Here is a 19402-nt window from a genome sequence, read left to right as displayed (position 1 = left end):
GATTTCAGAAAGATCCTTTAGCCCTCTCGACTCAATAACATGCAACCTTAAAGTTGAGGGTTCTGCTTTACTTGGTGGAGATTTTTAGGACTTAAGGCCGGGAGGGCGTCTGAATGTCAAGCGTATTTTTGTGAATGAAAGAAAACCAGATCTCCTAAGTTAAGGAATTTAGTGCTTTTCTATGTATGGGAGGAGGCAAGCGTCTGGGCACCCTGAAATCACCCCTTTTGTATGCGCCTCAGCCATCTGGGGCCGGTTTCCTGTGTTTTCACGTTCTGGGCTTCCTCCGGGCTCGCTGGAGGAGTGGCTGCGGTCTGATGGCTGCTAGATGGCAGGTGTTCTTTCCTCCCTGCGCTCCCTCAGGGCTCACCAGCTCACCTTCCCTGGCAGCTGCAATCGCGGTGACTGTGATATTCGTTGTCAACTGATATGGCGGGAAATACTCCACTTCTCAGTTCCTCCCCTTAGTCCAGAATTCAATCAATGTTTGGGAGACATCTCATGACAAATTTTTGTTCCCCACAGTGCTGGGAGGCTCATCCTAGATCAGGCAAAAGCTCTTACTGATGCGTCACTCCAGGTGTTAATTTTTGGATTAGGCTCATAGGGAGATAATCAAAGGGCTTCCCTGGTGGCTCAGATGGTAAAGATTCCGCCTGCAATGCAAGAGGGAGAAGGCAATGGCACCCCACTCCAATACTCTTGCCTGGAAAATCCCATGGACGGAGGAGCCTGGTGGGCTGCAGTCCATGGGGTTGCTAGGAGTCAGACACGACTGAGCAAATTCACTTTCACTTTTCACTTTCATGCACTGGAGAAGGAAATGGCAACCCACTCCAGTGTTCTTGCCTGGAGAATCCCAGAGACGGGGGAGCCTGGTGGGCTGCCGTCTATGGGGTCGCACAGAGTCAGACACGACTGAAGCGACTTAGCAGCAGCAGCAGCAGCAGCAATGCAAGAGACCTGGGTTTGATCCCTGAGTTGAGAAGATCCCTTGGAGAAGAAAATGGCAACCCACTCCAGTATTCTTGCCTGGAGAATCCCATGGACAGAGGAGCCCGGCGGACTACAGTCCATGAGGTCACAGAGTCAGACATGACTGAGAGACTAACACTTTCACTTTCTGATATTAAAGCTTCTCTGGATCCTCTATCTACTAACCTATTATAGTCCAGGAGATTTATCCCTTGTTGCTTCCTCCCATATCTAGAATCACACTGTTACAATTATTCTGTTATTATACACATGATCTGTTTCTTCAAGATGTTTCAGTTCAGTTCAGTTCAGTCGCTCAGTCGTGTCTGACTCTTTGCAACCCCATGAATAGCAGCACGCCAGGCCTCCCCACCCACCACCAACTCTCAGAGTTCACTCAGACTCACGTCCATCGATTCAGTGATGCCATCCAGCCATCTCATCCTCTGTCGTCCCCTTCTCCTCCCGCCCCCAATCCCTCCCAGTATCAGAGTCTTTTCCAATGAGTCAACTCTTCACATGAGGTGGCCAAAGTATTGGAGTTTCAGCTTTAGCATCTTTCCTTCCAAAGAAATCTCAGGGCTGATGTCCTTCAGAATGGACTGGCTAGATCTCCTTGCAGTCCAAGGGACTCTCAAGAGTCTTCTCCAACACCACTGTTCAAAAGCATCAATTCTTTGGCGCTCAGCTTTCTTCACAGTCCAACTCTCCCATCCATACATGACCACAGGAAAAACCATAGCCTTGACTAGGTGGACCTTTGTTGGCAAAGTAACGTCTCTGCTTTTCAATATGCTATCTAGGTTGGTCATAACTTTCCTTCCAAGGAGTAAGCGTCTTTTAATTTCATGGCTGCAATCACTATCTGCAGTGATTTTGGAGCCCCCCAAAATAAAGTCTGACACTGTTTCCACTGTTTCCCCATCTATTTCCCATGAAGTGATGGGACCAGATGCCATGATCTTAGTTTTCTGAATGTTGAGCTTTAAGCCAACTTTTTCACTCTCCTCTTTCACCTTCAAGAGGCTTTTTAGTTCCTCTTCACTTTCTGCCATAAGGGTGGTGTCATCTGCATATCTGAGGTTTTTGATATTTCTCCCAGCAATCTTGATTCCAGTTTGTGCTTCTTCCAGCCCAGCATTTCTCATGATGTACTCTGCATAGAAGTTAAATAAGCAGGGTGACAATATACAGCCTTGACGTCGTACTCCTTTTCCTATTTGGATCCAGTCTGTTGTTCCATGTCCAGTTCTAACTGTTGCTTCCTGACCTGCATACAAATTTCTCAAGAGGCAGGTCAGGTGGTCTGGTATTCCCATCTCTTTCAGAATTTTCCACAGTTGATTGTGATCCACACAGTCAAAGGCGTTGGCATAGTCAATAAAGCAGAAATAGATGTTTTTCTGGAACTCTCTTGCTTTTTTGATGATCCAGCGGATGCTGGCAATTTGGTCTCTGGTTCCTCTGCCTTTTCTAAAACCAGCTTGAACATCTGGAAGTTCATGGTTCATGTATTGCTGAAGCCTGGCTTGGAGAATTTTGAGCATTACTTTACTAGCGTGTGAGATGAGTGCAATTGTGTGATCAATGCAAAGAAACAGAGGAAAACAGAACGGGAAAGACTAGAGATCTCTTCAAGAAAATTAGAGATACCAAGGAACATTTCATGCGAAGATGGGCTCGATAAAGGACAGAAATGGTACGTACCTAACAGAAGCAGAAGATATTAAGAAGAGGTGGCAAGAATACACAGACTGCTAAGTGCTAAGTCACTTCAGTCATGTCCGACTCTGTGCGACCCCACAGACTGCAGCCCACCAAGCTCCCCCGTCCCTGGGATTCTCCAGGCAAGAACACTGGAGTGGGTTGCCATTTCCTTCTCCAATGCATGAAAGTGAAAAGTGGAAGGGAAGTCGCTTAGTCGTATCCGACTCTTAGCGACCTCATGGACTGCAGCCTATCAGGCCCCTCCGTCCATGGGATTTTCCAGGCAAGAGTACTGGAGTGGGGTGCCATTGCCTTCTCCGAAGAATACACAGAAGAACTGTACAAAAAAGATCTTCACGACCCAGATAATCACGATGGTGTGATCACCGACCTAGAGCCAGACATCCTGGAATGTGAAGTCAAGTGGGATTTAGAAAGCATCCCTATGAACAAAGCTAGTGGAGGTGATGGAATTCCAGTTGAGCTATTTCAAATCCTGAAAGATGATGCTGTGAAAGTGCCGCACTCAAGATGTTTAGCCATCATTAATTTGGCCTCATTATTAATTTGGCCAGGGGCCTGGTTACACATCGTGTAATGCAAGAGACAACAATCTTTTGTTTTTCTGAATACTTTTATTTATCTTTGGCGTGGGGCATCTTCACTGCTTGTGCGGGCTTTTCTCTACTTGTGGCGTGGGGGCCACTCTCTAGTTGTGGTGCACGAGCTTCCCATTGCAGTGCCTTCTCTTGTTGCAGAGCACAGATCTAGGGCGTGTGGGCTTCAGGAGGTGTGATCCCTGGGCTCTAGAGCACAGGCTCAATAGTTGTGGTCCACGGGCTCAGCTGCCCTGGGGCACGTGGGATCTTCCTAGATCAGGGATCAAACCCATCTCCTGCATCAGCAGGCAGATTCTTTACCAATGAGCCACCAGGGAAACCCGACAACAATCTTATAAAATAGTTCTGGCCAAAATCTTGGCTTTCTCTGCCCACCAAATAAAAAATTATGGAGACAGGGTCTGGAGGAAATAGAAAGATGGCTTTAGTTCTCAGCTGGCTGAAGGGAGAACGCAGCAGGCTAGCGCCTCAAGAACCGTGCCCCTACCACGGGGAATCTGAGGGGATCACACAGACGGGGTTCGTGGTTGGGGGTAAGTGATAAGCGCACAGCAGTGAGTCTTCATTCTTCTTCTTGCATTGTTTCAAAACGGTCAGAGCTAGCATCAGGTAGGCCGGGGCGTGGGTCTGTCTCTGGTTTATGGTATTGCATCCTTCTTTCTAAAATGCAAAAAGCTACAGGGGCGATCTGCAAAGAAGCGTGGGGAAAGTAAGCACCAGGTACAGGATGTAATCTGCCTCGAGTTAGGGGAGGTCGGTGCAGGGTGTAACTCATGCGGAGTTAGGGCAGTGGGTGCAGGTTAGTTTTGAGAGATCTAGAGCACAGATTAGTAACAGTTAAAGCAAAGCCAGGAGTGATCAGCTCTTTTAGGCCCATTTGCTTCTTCTCTAGTCTGCTCACAGTTCTCTTTACTTTCCTTGTTCTCAGGAAAAATCCCACTTCTATTTTTGCTGCAACAAAATTGTGAGTAATACAGCTAGTAATGTTATTAAAGTTACAAGCAGGGATTTAAGCCATGGGTTTCCAGAGCCAAACCATCTTCCCAAAAGATCACCAAGGTTAGGAAATGGATCATCTCAGGCAGCCATCTGATTTTTCAGATGAGTCATTAAATGTGTTACATTAGAGGATTTGTCTGGTGTGTAACACAACGTTCGGATTGAACTATGGCACAGGTGCCCCCTTGAGATGCTCTGAGGATATCAAGGGCCATTTGATTTTGTAAGACAGCTTTCCTCATTGTAGAGACCTCAGAATATAGCAGGCTAATAGCCTGGTTGCTATCATTTAAAGGCTTCTGAGTGAATTTTGTTAAGGTTTCAATGTGGGAAATTACATCTTCCAATCCTAGGGAAGGCACAAAAATAGCTGCCGAATGATCACGCCGGTGGAACACAGATCCCTCAGTTCGTCAGGCTCGGATGGATGGTAAATTTGCTGGAGTTACATCTAAATTTGTACATAAGGGGCCCTGAGCCCAAGGGAACCCTAAAGTACACCTTCCCAGCCACCCATGGCCACAGAATGGACCACAGAGACACTGGGTCCTGGCAGGTGCCACCCAGCACATTTCTGGTTGTCTGATCCAATCTGTTCCGTACCAATCACTATCTTTAAGGGAAATGATATACTGGCATTTTTCATAAGGCACCCAGTCTAATTTTCTAGTATTATTAGGCTAGTTAGTATGATTTGACTGTTCCCAGCATAGGGAGCCTTTAGAGAACTTACAACAATAGCCTGGTGTTTTAGCCAGACAAATCCATCCCACAACTGGGGAAGGGTCCCTTCTGAGAGCACAGAATTTACATTTTTTGACTGAAATTTAGCTTGTTGTTCTGATTTAGCTTGAGTAACCTAAAGCGAAATTTCGTATTTATGGCCAGGGTCAGAATAGGTATGTTTGATTGGCCGAGTGAGTGGGTCCCATCTAGTGATATCAATGGTGGCCCAGACAGAACTATAATTCCTTTCTTCTAAAATAAACTTTCTAAGAGCCATCCAATCAGAGCCTCGGAGGGGAGAAACCCACCATGGTAAACCAGAAGTATGGGATGCAGGCAATTGACCACAAAGCCAACAATCTGATTTAAAATCTGCATAAGATCATGTCCATTTGATTCATCTGTAAGAGTCCAAGAAACCGAGAAGAAAACGTTACGAATAATCATACAGGTCAGGTCCAGCATCTTGGGGTAGATGTCTCTTTTTGTTGGGTCCTGGCGTTGGTATTTCTACCTCATTAGGGCGACGCCTTAAAGTGAGTTTGAGGTCAGCAGTTCTCGCTACATACCATTCTGGTTCAGGAGCCCTTTTTAGGTGGGAAATAGGAATTCAAGAATCAATACCCTTCAGTTTTGCTGCACATGAGCTAATTAAAAGACCCTGACAAGGGCCCTTCCATCTAGATTGGAGGGAGCCCTTTAGATTTGTCTTTTCCAGTATGCATACTCTCCTGGTTGTAAGTCACGGGACATCTGATCTTCATATGAGGAGAGATTACTGTGATAAGCTTCAGAAACAAGCTTAGGATGTCCTGCTAATAATTTGATTAAAACTTTGCAATTATGTACTATATCTCCCTTTAGTAATATAGGATCATATAAACCCTTCATCAGTTCTCACTGGTCTCCCTGTGATAATCTTGAAGGGAGAGAAATGATGTTAGCCAAAAGCAGTGGATCTGAGGTTGGGGAGAGCCAATGGAAGGGTCGCAGGATAGGGAAAGGAATAAGCAACCGTTATTTTAGCCAACTGAGTTCTCATTTGTTTGATTTGCCCTTTCTACTAACCCAGAAGACTGGGGGCGATAGGCACAGTGGGTATGTTGCGTAATAGGCCAAATTTTACAAATGCCCTTAACAATCTGTCCAATAAAATGAGTCCCTCTGTTGCTGTGTAGTTCTGGGGGGATTCCCCAGATGGGACTCACTCTTTCTAAAAGCAGCTTCCTGACTGACTGTGCCGTGGCCCTTCTGCAGGGGAATCCCTCAACCCAGCGTGAAAACACATAGATCATGACGAGAACATACTGACAACCTTGCAAGGGAGGCTTCTGCTCTAAAATCAATCTGCCATACTTCAGAAGGACTTGCAGGTCACGGCAAACCTCCCTGAGAACCACGCAGGGCCTTTCCTGGGTGATATTTTGGAAACGAACCGTATCCTGAATAGACCTTCCGAGCTATGGTAAAGAAAGGCGTCCAGAAATATTGTTTACCCCACAACACCACCTTATCTGGGTTCCAAGGAGTTTACTCATGAATGTATTGTAAAACAGGATACTGGGCTGAAAACAGAAGGGCAGGTTTCCCATTGGGCCTACTCTCTGCTGCGGTTGAAACCTCCCCCCCTTCTGTATACAGGTGTCTTTTTCTTGGCCTGCTCCTGTTCTCTGAAACTTCAACAGTGTGTTAGTGGGGTTACTGGAGACTGAAAGGGAAAAGGCAGTAGTTAGTTGGTTGTTGATTACGAGAGAGGCTGCGGTCTTGGTGGCACCATCCGCTGAAGGGTTTCCTTTGGCCTGTGCAGCGTCAGGCGCTCAGTGACCCGGGGTCTTGACCAGAGCAAGGGCGCACGGCAGCAGGATGGCATCTCCCTGCTCTGCGACCTGCTTCCCGTGTTTGATGGGCCGCCCTGAGGATGTCAGAAACCCTCTTTGTTTCCAAAGCGTACCAAAATCACGTGCCGCTCCCAAACCGCAGCGGCTGTCCGTGTAGATACTGGCAGACTTTCCTCTTGCCAACAGACACACCCTAGTCCGTGTAGATACTGGCAGACTTTCCTCTTGCCAACAGACACACCCTAGTCAGTGCTATTAACTCAGCCTGTTGGGTCGAGAGACATTAGGCAAAGGACCATTTTCGAGGATGCACACTGGAGACACAACAGCATAGCCAGCCTGGTATTCTCCGTGAGGTCCTCGTAAATATGAACCGTCAGTGAAGAAAATAAGATTAGGATTATTCATTGGACTCTCTCCACGGTCAATCCTAGGAAATAGAAGACTGTTAGTTGCAACGATACAATAGTGCTTTTCCTCATCCAGTTTTTCTGGGAGCAAGGCGGCTGGATTAAGCTTGTTACACCTGTGCAGAGTCATGTTTGGTGAGAGCAGGACACTCTTATGAGAAGTTAATCGACTTGCTGAGAGTTTAGTAAGGCTTCCACACAGCGTGGAACAAAGACAGTGAGAGGGTCACTCAGAACAATCTCCCCTGTGGTTCAACACATCAGAGCTGCTGCCCTGACAGCTCGGAGACACGGAGGAAGGCCATTGGCTACCGCATCTGGCTGCAGGCTGGATTATCAACTGGTTGGAAGGAGCCGCCATGCCACAGGGATAATACCCTAGCGAAGCACTCCGGTTTCCATGGACAAAGGAAAAAGGGTAAATCCTAATTTGGATGTCCTAAGGCTGGGGCCTTTACCAGGAGGCCCTTAAGGGTCTCCACAGCTTTAGAATGTTCTGTTTCCCAGCAAAGAGGTTCAGTTTGGTCTTGTTTAACTAAATCATGTAATGGTTGAGCTACTAGGGAAAAATTTGGGATCCGGTTCCTGTAGTAGCCTGCAAGGTCTAGAAAGCCTCTCAGTTGTCTTTCTGTTCTCGGGGCAGGGAAGGCTAGCATGCGCTTTACTCTGTCTAGATCAATTAACAGCCACCCTTAGATATCACATGTCCTGAATTCTTTACATTAGCCTTATGAAAGTGTCAGTCACTCAGTTGTGTCTGACTCTTTGAGACCCCATGGACTATATCCCGCTAGACTCCTCTGTCCGTGGACTCTGTCCATGGACTTCTCCAGGCAAGAATACTGGAGTGGGTAGCCTTCCCTTATCCAGGGGATCATCCTGACCCAGGGATCAAACCGGGTCTCCTGCATTGCAGATGGACCCTTTACTGTCTGAGCCACCAGGGAAGCCCAACTGCAGTTTCTCTTTGGACCCCTTATGTCCTTTTGAAGCTGACTTCTGGAGCAAGTACAGGGTGTCTTGCTGACTATCTATTAAGGAAATTGAACACAACAGCAAGTCATCTACATATTGTATCAAGACTGATATATGAGGAAAAACTAGATCATCTAAATCTGCTTTTAATACTTGAGAAAAGCAAGTGGGGCTTTCAGTGGAGCCCACTGGCATCAGAGTCCATGTATAATGCCATTCATTCCAAGTGAAGGCAAAAAAGATACTGATCATCGGGATTCACAGGGATACTGAAGAATGAACTTCAGTATGTAGAGATCTATCACAGAAAAGAAGTCACTGTTTTTAGGGATATAGGACGGTAAGGTATGGGGTTAGGTACCGCAGTGTGACAAGGAATAAAAATAGCGTTGCTAGACCTCAAATCCTGTGTCAATCTCCAACCTTTGCCATTAGGTTTTCTAACTGGCAGGATGGGAGTGTTACCAGGGCTAGTGCAAGGCACAGTGAGGCCTTTCTTAATGGAAGCTGATAATCAAGGGTTTTACTTCCTCTATGGGCTTCCCTAGTAGCTCAGTGGTAAAGAACCCACTTGGCAATGCAGATGTGGGTTCGACCCCTGGGGTGGGAAGATCCCCTGGAGAAGGAAATGGCATCCATTCCACTACTCTTGCCTGGGAAATCTCATCAACAGAGGAGCCTGGTGGGCTACAGTCCGAGAACTGGCAAGCGTTGGACACGACTTGGCGACTAGACCACCACTAGGGTTCCCTCTAATGCTTCCTGCTTCAGTGGATGTTGACTTGGGCAGGGGTTATTTTGGTCTATGGTAATGTTAATGGTGATGCGGGACGTATTCTCCCTGTGTCAGTAGGATCACGTGCCCGTAATTCTTTAGGCACTAAGCCTAGCCGTTTTCCTTGCTCTGCATCACCTTTATCATGGGCTATAAACATTATATGAAGAGAGAAATCTGATTGATCTTTCAGACCTCAAAGCATTTCTCCCTTAGGAGTAAAAGAAATCTGGGTGCCATATTATTTCTAAGGAATCTCTACCTATCAGGTGACTAGGGGTACTTTCTACTAGGAAAAAGGAATGTTTTTGAAGTTCTGCTAAGTAAAACTCTAAAGGTAATGATTTAAAAGCCTTAATGGGTACACTGGAAATTCCCACTATTTGCACTGAGGTATTACTCTGGGGGCGGGAGCCTTTGATTTTGGTAGGGTTTAAAACTGAGAAGGTGGCTCCTGTATCTACAAAGGTTTTAATCGTTTCTCCTTGTATATTCATTTCTAGTTCCCCAAGGATGTTAGAAAGGAGGAGGGGGAAAGACTCTCCAGGTTTCCTCAGAGCAGCCCTAATTCCCTTTTTCCCCTAATTCTTGTTTAACTTGAAATTCTGGTCTGAAATCTAGTCTGTCCTCGATTTTTAAAAATTTTCTGCAGTCCCTTTTTAGGTGACCAAGTTGGTAACAGAAAAAGCAAACACTAGACTCCTTTATGAGTTATGGATCGGACCAAGAGTTGTTAACCACTGATGGACCTTGATTACTTAATTGGCACAAGTGAAGGCTCATCATTTTTATAAAGGTGTCCTTTTCTTTCTTTTTAATGGTTTTGAAAAGTTGGTCTGCCAGCATGACCAAGGCATTTGTATGTAATACAGACCGACCTAAATCATGTCCTTTACTTAGAGTAGCCAATTTCTCATCCAAACCTTCTAAAAGCCTCTTGATATCAGCTTACATTAAGAAAGAGCTCATCGTGCCTTGCACTAGCCCTTGTAACACTCCCATTCTGCCAGCCAGAAAACCTAATGGCAAAGGCTGGAGACTTGCACCTGATTTGAGATCTGTCAATGCTACTGTTGTTCCTTGTCATTCCGTGGTGCTCGACTTCTCACCCTGGACTCATGACCATGAGAATGAGTGTCTCTTTTGAATGTTCCCTAGCGAGAAAGTATTACTGTCTCTAAACGTGGAGCACGGACCATCTTCGTGGGAATCACCTGTGAAGCAGCTTGTTGGAAACAGAGGTTCAAGGGACCAACTCAGCTCTGCTGGACGAGCACCTTAGGTGGAAATGGACCCACCTGCATTAGAGCTTCGTTAAGCAGGGATGACCCCTCAGCCAGAGTGGTCCCCTATCTGCTTAGCCTAGGGCTGGACAGACAGGTGGAAGATGCCCCCCATCACAAACCAGATGAGGCTGACGTGGGGATCTATCTAAAATTGTTTACCTGGGACGTAGGGCGAGGTCTGTAGGCTGAAGAGCCACCATTTAATGAGAACCTACTCTGTGCTGGGTGCTCCAGGGGTGGACCCTCCTTTCATCCTCACAAGGGCACCCTAGGTTGGGATCCCACTGCCAAGAAAGACTAAGAGGGAAAACTGGTCCCAGTCCAGGAGCCAGTGAGGGTGCGAGATCAGCCTGCAACGCCCACACCCTCTCCACAGCGCCAGAGACCTGACTCAGAAACATCTCTGGGGGTTGCCAGAGACAGAAAGTAGAGCTGAAGACAGAACCAGGATGCTTGTGGGGACAGGGCGGGGTGGGGGGAATAGGGTGGAGGGGTCACCTGCTCAGGTGCTGGGGGTTCTACGGCCACAGCTACACGCAAAGGGACTTGGTTCACGCGTCCAGTTTGTGAGTTGGGTTCGTCTGGCCCCTGAGAAACTCAATTTCTGGCCTCTATCACTGCACTGCCTTCTGAAGCACCAGTTATGAATGAGCGACATTTAGGTCTGGAAAAGTCCAGCAAAACATGACCTAGCTCATTAAACTGCCATCCTCCTCTTCCTTCCTGCCTTTCCTGAGTTACACAAGCAGAGATACAAAGCCAGCCTGCTGTGACTGCCCACCTCCTGCTGCCACCGGCCGCTCTGCGAGAGCTGGGGGCACCCCTGTCCTGGGCTTCTCACTGGGACACGACCCCCGTCCCTCCACAGGCTGCTCTCTGTCTGCCCCTACTTGGGAAAGGTGCAACCCCGCCACCTCCTCCCTGGGCAGGCTGCACTCCCCGCCTGACATCCTGGGAGCTTGGGTTTCAGGTGATGCATGCTGGCTGGGTGTTGAGATGACCCCTGCCACCTACCAGTGAAATTGACCCCAAAAAAGGAACTCGCAGGGGCTCTCACACCAGCCGCGCATTCCTCAGGGCTGCCGCCCTCTGGTGAGTGCGGGACCTTATCTGGCTGAGCACAGCTGATACGGCCTTCTGGAGAGATGTCACATGCCACCTCGATGGGGGATTACGCAGAGAATTTGAGGTCAAGGGTTTAGGCCAAACCAGCTTCTATTTATAAAAAAGTGCCTCTGTGGGGGAAACAGAACGGCAGGAGATGGCTCTGTGTGGGTGCCGGTCAGCAGGGGGACATGCTGGGGCAGGTCAGCACCTGTCACTCAGTCACGCTGCTCCATGAAAGCCAGGCCCCCACCGGCCCAGCACCGTGACAAAGGTCCTTTGTCTCAAGATGGCCCCGTGTACAAGTTAGGAGCACATGTGCAGGAGGAAAGGACCCTGGGCTGGGCATGTGGACGTCTGGCAACCAGTTCTGTGGCTGAGGGGCCTCTCACAAGAACAGGTGGAGACGAGCTCTTCAATTCCTCAAGGACCAAAAGGGTCCCCATGAAAGGACTGAAGTCCAGGCTCTCTGAAGGAGGCAGACGACCTGTTTAGCGCAACGGATGAACAGACGCTCACTCTTCTCTCACAAACTGCACAGAAAACAGGGGAAGTCACCACGGACCCAATCCTGCGTTGGGGCTCCTGAAACCCAGTGTGCTGCGCCGGCAGACTCCTCTTCTGACGAGCGGCAAGAACCGCTGACCTCAGCCCGAGGCGTCCAGGCCCCATCTCAGTCCGGCTGAACCAGAAGCTGCCGGCCTGGGGCCTGCGGGTGTGCGTCACCCAGAGCCCCTGGCAGAGTAGGGGCCGGCAGGGCAGGCTGTGGCCCCGGCTCCTCGCTGAGGTCTACCCTCCCCACAAGCCCACATTAGCAGCGAGGCCATGCTGGCTGCAACGTGACACACTAAATTGCGTGGAAAACTTTTATTAGAATGTTTCAAAATACAACTTTCCAATATACGAAAATCTAAATAATTGTCCCTTTCCCCCTCTCCCCTGCTAATGGCCAAGCTGTCCCACTCTGAGCCTGAAAGGTAACATACGCTTCTGCCTGCGCTTGGTGGGAGGCAGTCCTTGTCTGTCAGAAACCGCCTAGGGTGTCACAGGCCTAGGAACTAAATACACCCAGATCTGAAGAACTCTGCCTCACAAGCACTTCAACGAGACTGAACTCGACCTCCAGGCCACGCTAGCACACGCGAGTGGTGGCCGAGGGCAGCAGCGACATCGTCTCAGCTCCTGGGTCTACCCAGGTCTGCGAGCACTGTGGTTCACAGACGGGAGCCAGGGGCCCACGTCACCAGTGCCTGCTGGAGGTGAAAGCGGTTTCTCAATCGACTGCCCACCTCCTCGCCAGAGTGTGAGAATCACTTGTGGGACGCTCAGCACCCACAGCCAAGTCGGGAAGAGGGGCTGAGGGCTTCCCAGGGCAGCGCCGCCATCGCAGGCCCGGCCGCTTCCATGCTCCTCACAGCCGCCTGCGCTCCGAGGGGCTCGTGCCGCTTCCGAGACTCGGCTAATGCCCGTGTTGGTGAGCTTCTTTCCCTCCAACTAGTCACCATGCTGGCACCTCGAGGGGCCTGATGCCCAGCAGCAGAAAGGTGTGAAGAAGAGACAGCAAGTCACGGCCTCAGAAAGGCGCTGGCTGGCACGCGACCTCTTCCCTCTGGGGGGCCGTCTGGGAGAAGCGCCAGCCTGGCCACAGCCCGCGCCGGACCCTTCTGGAGGCCGCCTCTGCAGAGAGATGCTGCTGGCTGCCGGCAGGCGGTGCAGGCTCCTCAGAGCCCAGAAATGGGGGACCTCTCTCCTAGCTGTGACCGGAGGAGGCCCATACACATTCCATGTGGATACAGACCGAACAGTTTAATAGCAGGGGGGACAACCAACGCAAAACGCAACATAGAGCACGCAGGCAGGCATCTCTGGAGTTCGGTTTCTGCTGTTTCTTTGGGAGGGGGGGGGGGTTGTATTTCAACGAGAGCATCCAGTTCAGAGGACTGCTGCAGGGTTTCTCAGAGAAGGGGAGCTGAGAACGCACTGGGTCGCAGGGATGGAAAGGAGTGCCAACACCCACTCAGCTTCTCCAGCCACCAAAGCCCTGGACAGACCTGCAAGGAAGTGCCGGGAGAGGCAGGTCAGCTCCTGCTCCAGGAAGGGCTCCGGAGCTCATGCAACTGCCTGTGTTCAAAGAGCAGGACTCGGAATTTCCAGTGTCAGGCAGATGCAAAGAGCGAGGACAGAAAAACAGGACTTGGGGATGGGCTCGGAGCCCAGGGAGCTTCTGAGAATGAACAGGGAAATAAGGACAAGCATCTCTCGGGTTCTGCCTTCCAGGCTCTGCTCAGCAGAAGGCACCGTCCTCTCTCTTACACACGGCCCAGGAGAATGCCAGGCCTGGAACCTCCAGCCACATGCCTACTGAGAGCAGCAAGTTCACACAGCCCAAAACCTGCTGCTGAAATGCCATTTCCAGGACAAGATTTTAAACAGGAAAAATAGATACCAAACTGTACAGAGAGACCAAAACTACCGTTTTCACATACTGCACAGGCCTCCACCCTTACTTAATGACTCAAAACTGAAGAGGGGTACTTACGAGTTAGAAGATCCAAAGGTGAATCCTGAAAAAGAGAAAAAGGGTGCAGTTAGAACACAGACGCCCGAAAGGCAAAGGTGGTCTCTAGGGCGCCTTGGTCCCCTCCCCGTGTCTCCACAGGAAGCCCTCCTCCCGCAAGACCAGGCCGGGAGGGGGTGGGGGCAGGAAGGGGCGCGGTCTGCTGGCTGCTTCAGGGTCTGTCCCACCTCCACTGTGGCCAGCAGAGGGTCATGGCAGGCCTCCTCTCAGTGTTGCTGATGCCACACGAACTCATTTCATCAAGAAAGCGTGCTTTTTCTACTTTCCCCATCCACTGGCTCTCTTCTCCTTAAGGCCAGAGCAGCAAGACACTCGGTCCGCGGGGCAGCCCTGCTGCTGTCTGTCTAGCCCTTTGAGCAAACTGGCCCCTTGCGGTTTGTGTCATTTGTAAAATAATAATTAATAATACCTAACTTTTGCATCTTGTAAGTGTGCTGCAAAGATATTCTACTATCTGAAGAAGTAGGGTGTCAAACAAATGAAAGACATTTTGTAAGGTCTCTACCTCTTTATTTTTACTTTCTTCTATATATTTTGAGTCTTCTGGTTTAGACTTTTAAGTCAAGGTCTAGTTAGAATGGCTAGTTTTCGGGGTCCTCAAATCTTGAGAGAAAAGTCAAGTCAGCCATTTCTTTATTTGGTAAGAAACAGCACAGTGTTACAAGTCTAATTGAAACCTAAAAAGAACACTGCGTCTTTCCAGTACTTTCAGCTTTTTAAGTACCAGGCTGAATAGCCAGGTAAAATCACTCATTCTTTTGGAGGGTCAGGGTAGGGGTGAGGGTTGTCAGACATTTACTGAGGGAATGAAAGGAGAGACCACAGTGAAGGGAGTGGTCGGGCTGCCCACCTCCTCCGCTTGATCCGAAGCCTGAGAATCCCCCGCTCTGGCTCCCAAACCCAGCAGACTGCTGGGACAGCGATCCAAAAGTCGGTGCGTTCTGACTGGCAAGGGTGCCAAACGACGTGGTGCTGCTGCTGCTCCCGAACCTGCGTCCCAGTGAGAGCGGAGACTGCGGTTAGCATGGCCACGTGGCCACTCTGCTGCCCGACAGCCTCGGCCCCCCTCCTGAGTCTCAGGATGCGCGACATACATGATTCGAAGTGACAAGCTTGGTTTAAACTGGCAGCCTCTCAGAAAAAGTAGGCTAGAGCCCAGAGCAAACCTTTGCCTCAGCTTCGTGAAGAAAAATAAAGGGCTGCAGTATGAAACCCCACTTGTCCATGTTTGGGTTTTCCTCTGCTGTTTGGAACTTCCACGTCACTGGTCCTGGGCTAATTTCACCCATGCCTCGGGCCTCTCATACATGGCTGTGGGAAGCCCTCAGGTGTCAGCCGGGGTCAGAGACAGACTCACGACAGGGACCTGAAGAACAGCGATGTGCTCTTTCGGAGATGTCACACCAAAACTGGTGCTTGGTTCTGCTGGACAACTCGGAACTAACCAGCCAGTCAGGATTTATGTGGGCGAGCCCCTGGCCAGGGCAGAACCTGATCCTTTTTTTTGCTAGCGAAGAAAACAGCTGGTTTCAAATAAATAAATAAAAACCTCAAGATTCCCAGTCAACCACAAACCTTCCGGCAACTTTGCAGTATCACGTGCTGGGCGGTCACTGCAGAAAGCAGTATCTGTCAGAACCTGCCAGAAAACTGGTTTAAGTCGACCCCAACTCTCCTTTCAAAGCTTTCCTTAGGTTCGGGTTTCCTGACTTCCCGGGAGCAACTTAAGAGACCCATCAGTCTCTACATGAAATCCAAGAAGCAATGTATCAACTCGCTACTTTCCTTGAAAATTGCCAGCATGTCCGCACCAGCCTCTTTCATGGAGAGGTGAGGAGGGTGTGAGGAAGGGCTCCACTTGAGTTTACTTTCAAGACAAAGATGCTCCCGCCTTGCCAGCACTCATCCCATGTGCCCTGACAGTGCTCCCAAATGGCCCCGGCCCCACCCGCCAGCTCTGTAGTGTTATGAGTCCTGAGCCAGGGTTGAGGGCTAGGGAAGGCTCAGCAGACAGTGACTTCAGGCATCCACACTTCCTTTCAATGAGACACTTTGTAGTCATCACCACATATATTTTACTGGGATTTTGTGATGTGGTGAAGGCTATTTTCTCCTTGGGATTTTGGTAACCAGACTGAATTTCTGGGGCCCTCTGAAGCAAATCTCTACTATGGCATTTTCAAGTGAGGATATACCCCAAGCAGTAAGAGCAGCCTTGAAGGCAGAGCGGTCATGGAGACTCTGCAATGTGTCCAGGGCCCAGACAGTGCCTGTGGAAGCTGGCCCAGGGACTGTGGACTGTCATCCTATGCCAGGGGTCTGCAGTGGAGCAGGGGACTTAAGGAGCTGACTGCTCAGGGACAACAATCCCAAGAGAAAAGAATTTGGTAAAAACTGTTCATTCAGAATTTCCTAACAGAAGTCCCCACATGAGGGGCAATCTTGCAGTAAGGGGAGACTGTTTTTCTTCCCTTAACCAATCCTTTAGCTCTGCTAGGAGAGCAGGGATCTGCCAGCCACCTACCAGGGGACAGGAACACGGCTCATGTCCAGCAAGTACTGGACAGAGTCTGGCCTTATCCCTGCAGAGAACAGGAATCCTGGAATGACTGGTTTGTGGATTTTGAGGAAGGGAATTTCAGCTTAGTCAAGAAAAGGGGAAACAGAAGAATTTTCTTTTCAAAACAGGAGTACTGGGCCCCAGTGCTTCTGCTGACCCGAGCCTGGGGGCTTCCTCTGGCCTCTCCCGGGGGGCTTACCCGAATCCTCCCGCGCTGGCGGCAGCAGTGCCCTCTCCGAACACTTTGCCTCCCGTCGAGCCCAGAGGGCTTGTAAAGGCTGGGGCTGAACCGAATGCTGGCACCCCTCCAAACCCAGGGGATCCCCCAAAAGTAGGAGGGCTGCCAAACACTGGAGCAGCACCGAAGCCACCTGAGCAAAACAGAGGCAAACAGAAACGGGGAGAAAGAAAGGAGGAGACAGGAAGAGAAGACAATGAGCAGTGAGAAACCAAATCAAAAGAGGAAGAAGGAGAAAGGGGAAAATACGTTAGAACTTCAAATTCAAAAAATTATAGCAAAGGGCAACACCCCTTCTATCAGCAAAATAATAAACCCAAACCCAACCAAACCGCCACCCCCTCCATTTCCAGCAGAAGGGTCTGCGGTCCACGTGGGAGCACACCTTGGAATTCTAAGAACCCAGGAGACCTCATGTGTGTCTGTGAGATCCCCAGGCCTTCCCAGAGGCAAGCTGGACTCGTTAGCTCCACGTTTCGTGAGGTCCGACTGCCATGAAAACCAGCTAGGCCACGTCAGGCCCCCACCTGGCCCCCTGCCATGTTTTGAGAGTCCACTGAAAAGTCACACTCAAGAGATTCAATCTCTACCCAGTTGTCAAAATGGTCAGAGTTTATTACTTATCATCACATAGGCAAGGTCTCTAGCTTCACAGCAACATGAACTAGAGGCTCACGGTTCCCTCTCAGGGAGGACCTGCGAGCCGGGTTCCGAGGAGACGCAGCGCCGCGGGGCGCTGGCGCTCGGCCAGGTGCTCGTTACTTATTTACAGCCTGATGCCTCTCCGTCTCTCTCAGGAGTCTCCCTCTCCCTGCACAGAAGAATTAACAAAAAGCTCTCTCTCTGCAGGCAGGAACTACTCCTCAATAAAAAAAGGCACACTGTGTTTCTTGTCTGGAGGATGGCTGCTGTATGAGTGAGACAAAACCCTCCATCAGTGGGCAAGGCGAGCCCTGAGTCTACCAGCCCGTGGGCAGGCTCCCAGCGCTGCTGCTCATGTGGACACAGCCCACGGGGGTGGCACCCATGCAGGTGGCCGCACACGAAGGGCTAGGTGTGCCCGGGGCCGCCTCCCCCGACTGGTAGATGCTTGTCAGGCGGCAAGACAGAAGGCCCTTGCCTGACTGTTCTTCCTGCCTCCAAGGAGGATTCCCAAACCCCAAGACTCTGCTGACATCGTTCTAGGACATTAGCAGAGACACTCGCTGAGCGTCTATTGAACAGAACACAGCAAAACGGTACAAGAGGTGTGCTCTGAAGGGAGGAATGGTGGCCCAGGCCAAGCCAGGAGGCGACTGGACCAGGGAGATGGGGCCCTCATTCTCGCCCAAGTGGAAAGTGAATCCCGGTGTTAGAGGGATCACCCAGGCCTTCTTATTATGAGTGTAATCACCCACAAGCTTCTGCCGTCTGCATCAGGCAGGAGCAAATGCTGGATATGAAGAGCTGCCAGCTGAACGCCTTAGTTAGGTGCTGCTCTGTGGTTTGGTCGTTTGCTCATTCACCAGGAACAGCAGGAGCACAACTGAGAAGGCGATTTTTGTTCGGGCTCACGTTTGGGTCTACAGTCTGTATTTTAAAACCTCGAGTGAAATTCCAAGCCATGATAATGGAGACTGCTGGGTTACAAATATAACAGACTGGAAAAAAAAAAAAGTGCTAAAAAACCCTTGCAGTTGAATTATTTAAGACTGATCATGGATCTGGTTACACTTCCTGGATACACAGACCTTCACCTAGTACTTTGTACTCAATATTGTTCAGAGTTCCTGGTGGAAGGTGAGTGAAAAATGAGAAGTCACAACAGTACAGAAAGTACACTGGATGGAGAGAGGAGATTACACGGGTACACACAATGCCCCCAAACAACAGATGCATGTCACAGCTAGAATGAGTGAAGAGAATGAACGGTGACCCGGGCTTCACTGTTGGAGACGGACAACTCACTCCTGATGCTGAGGGTTCCAATTTTGTTAGATGCTTACACTTTCATGTTTTCTTCTCCAGAAGAGACCGAAGTTTAGTACTCAATAAGATATCCGATTTACTGAGGGTCCTCCATGTGCCAGGTACTGTTCACCAGTTTCAATCCTCCCTGTAAACCTGCGACCCTGACTTCACAGGCGAGGACACCGAGGCTCAGAGAAGATGCCCCATGTCTAGACTGAGCCACTGGTGAGTGGCAGAGCTTGGATGGGAACAAAGGCAGGGTGACCACACGACCACCCAGCACCTTACCACCACTCTGCCCCCTCCACTGCCACCAAAGGCAGTAACTCCGGCGGCAGAACACGGAGTGAACCCAGTGGACTGGGGCAGCAGGAGGTCACTGTCCGTCTGTCCCACTTCCTGTCCTCTGTTCAAATCATCTCCAGTGCTGTTATTTTTTTACTGCAACTGTACTCAAGGGAGGAGGGCTGCTTCTGGAATTTTTTAGAGACCCACCCAAACCCACAATCTGAAATTCCTGGAGTCCTCAGTCGAGGTGGTTCCATGGGGCAAGTCATCAAATAGGAAAAACCAGTCTGAAAAGTGGGTGGATGCATTTTCTCTCAGACTGAAAAAATAAAAGGGTCAAGTTCTCAACTCAAGTGGGACATGACCCCAGGAT

At 49.8% G+C, this 19402-nt stretch overlaps 1 protein-coding gene across 2 annotated transcripts in view; it reads right to left on the bottom strand.

Moving 5' to 3' along the window:
- Nucleotides 1-12267: 12267 nt before the first annotated feature.
- NUP214 (nucleoporin 214) overlaps nt 12268-19402 on the bottom strand; it is a 91362-nt gene continuing 84227 nt past the window's right edge. For both annotated transcript variants that reach the window (XM_055541421.1, XM_055541422.1), the window contains exons 33-36: nt 16753-16924; nt 14844-14983; nt 13955-13979; nt 12268-13466 (exon numbers count right to left, since the gene is read on the bottom strand). In XM_055541421.1, coding sequence (XP_055397396.1) covers nt 13433-13466; nt 13955-13979; nt 14844-14983; nt 16753-16924 — 371 coding nt within the window. In that variant the 3' untranslated portion in view covers nt 12268-13432. The remainder of the gene's footprint in view (nt 13467-13954; nt 13980-14843; nt 14984-16752; nt 16925-19402) is intronic.

This window comes from Bubalus kerabau, chromosome 11 (assembly GCF_029407905.1).
Source record: "Bubalus kerabau isolate K-KA32 ecotype Philippines breed swamp buffalo chromosome 11, PCC_UOA_SB_1v2, whole genome shotgun sequence".
Classification (NCBI taxonomy): Eukaryota; Metazoa; Chordata; class Mammalia; order Artiodactyla; family Bovidae; genus Bubalus; species Bubalus kerabau.
This window is presented reverse-complemented; position numbering and strand designations above follow the sequence as displayed.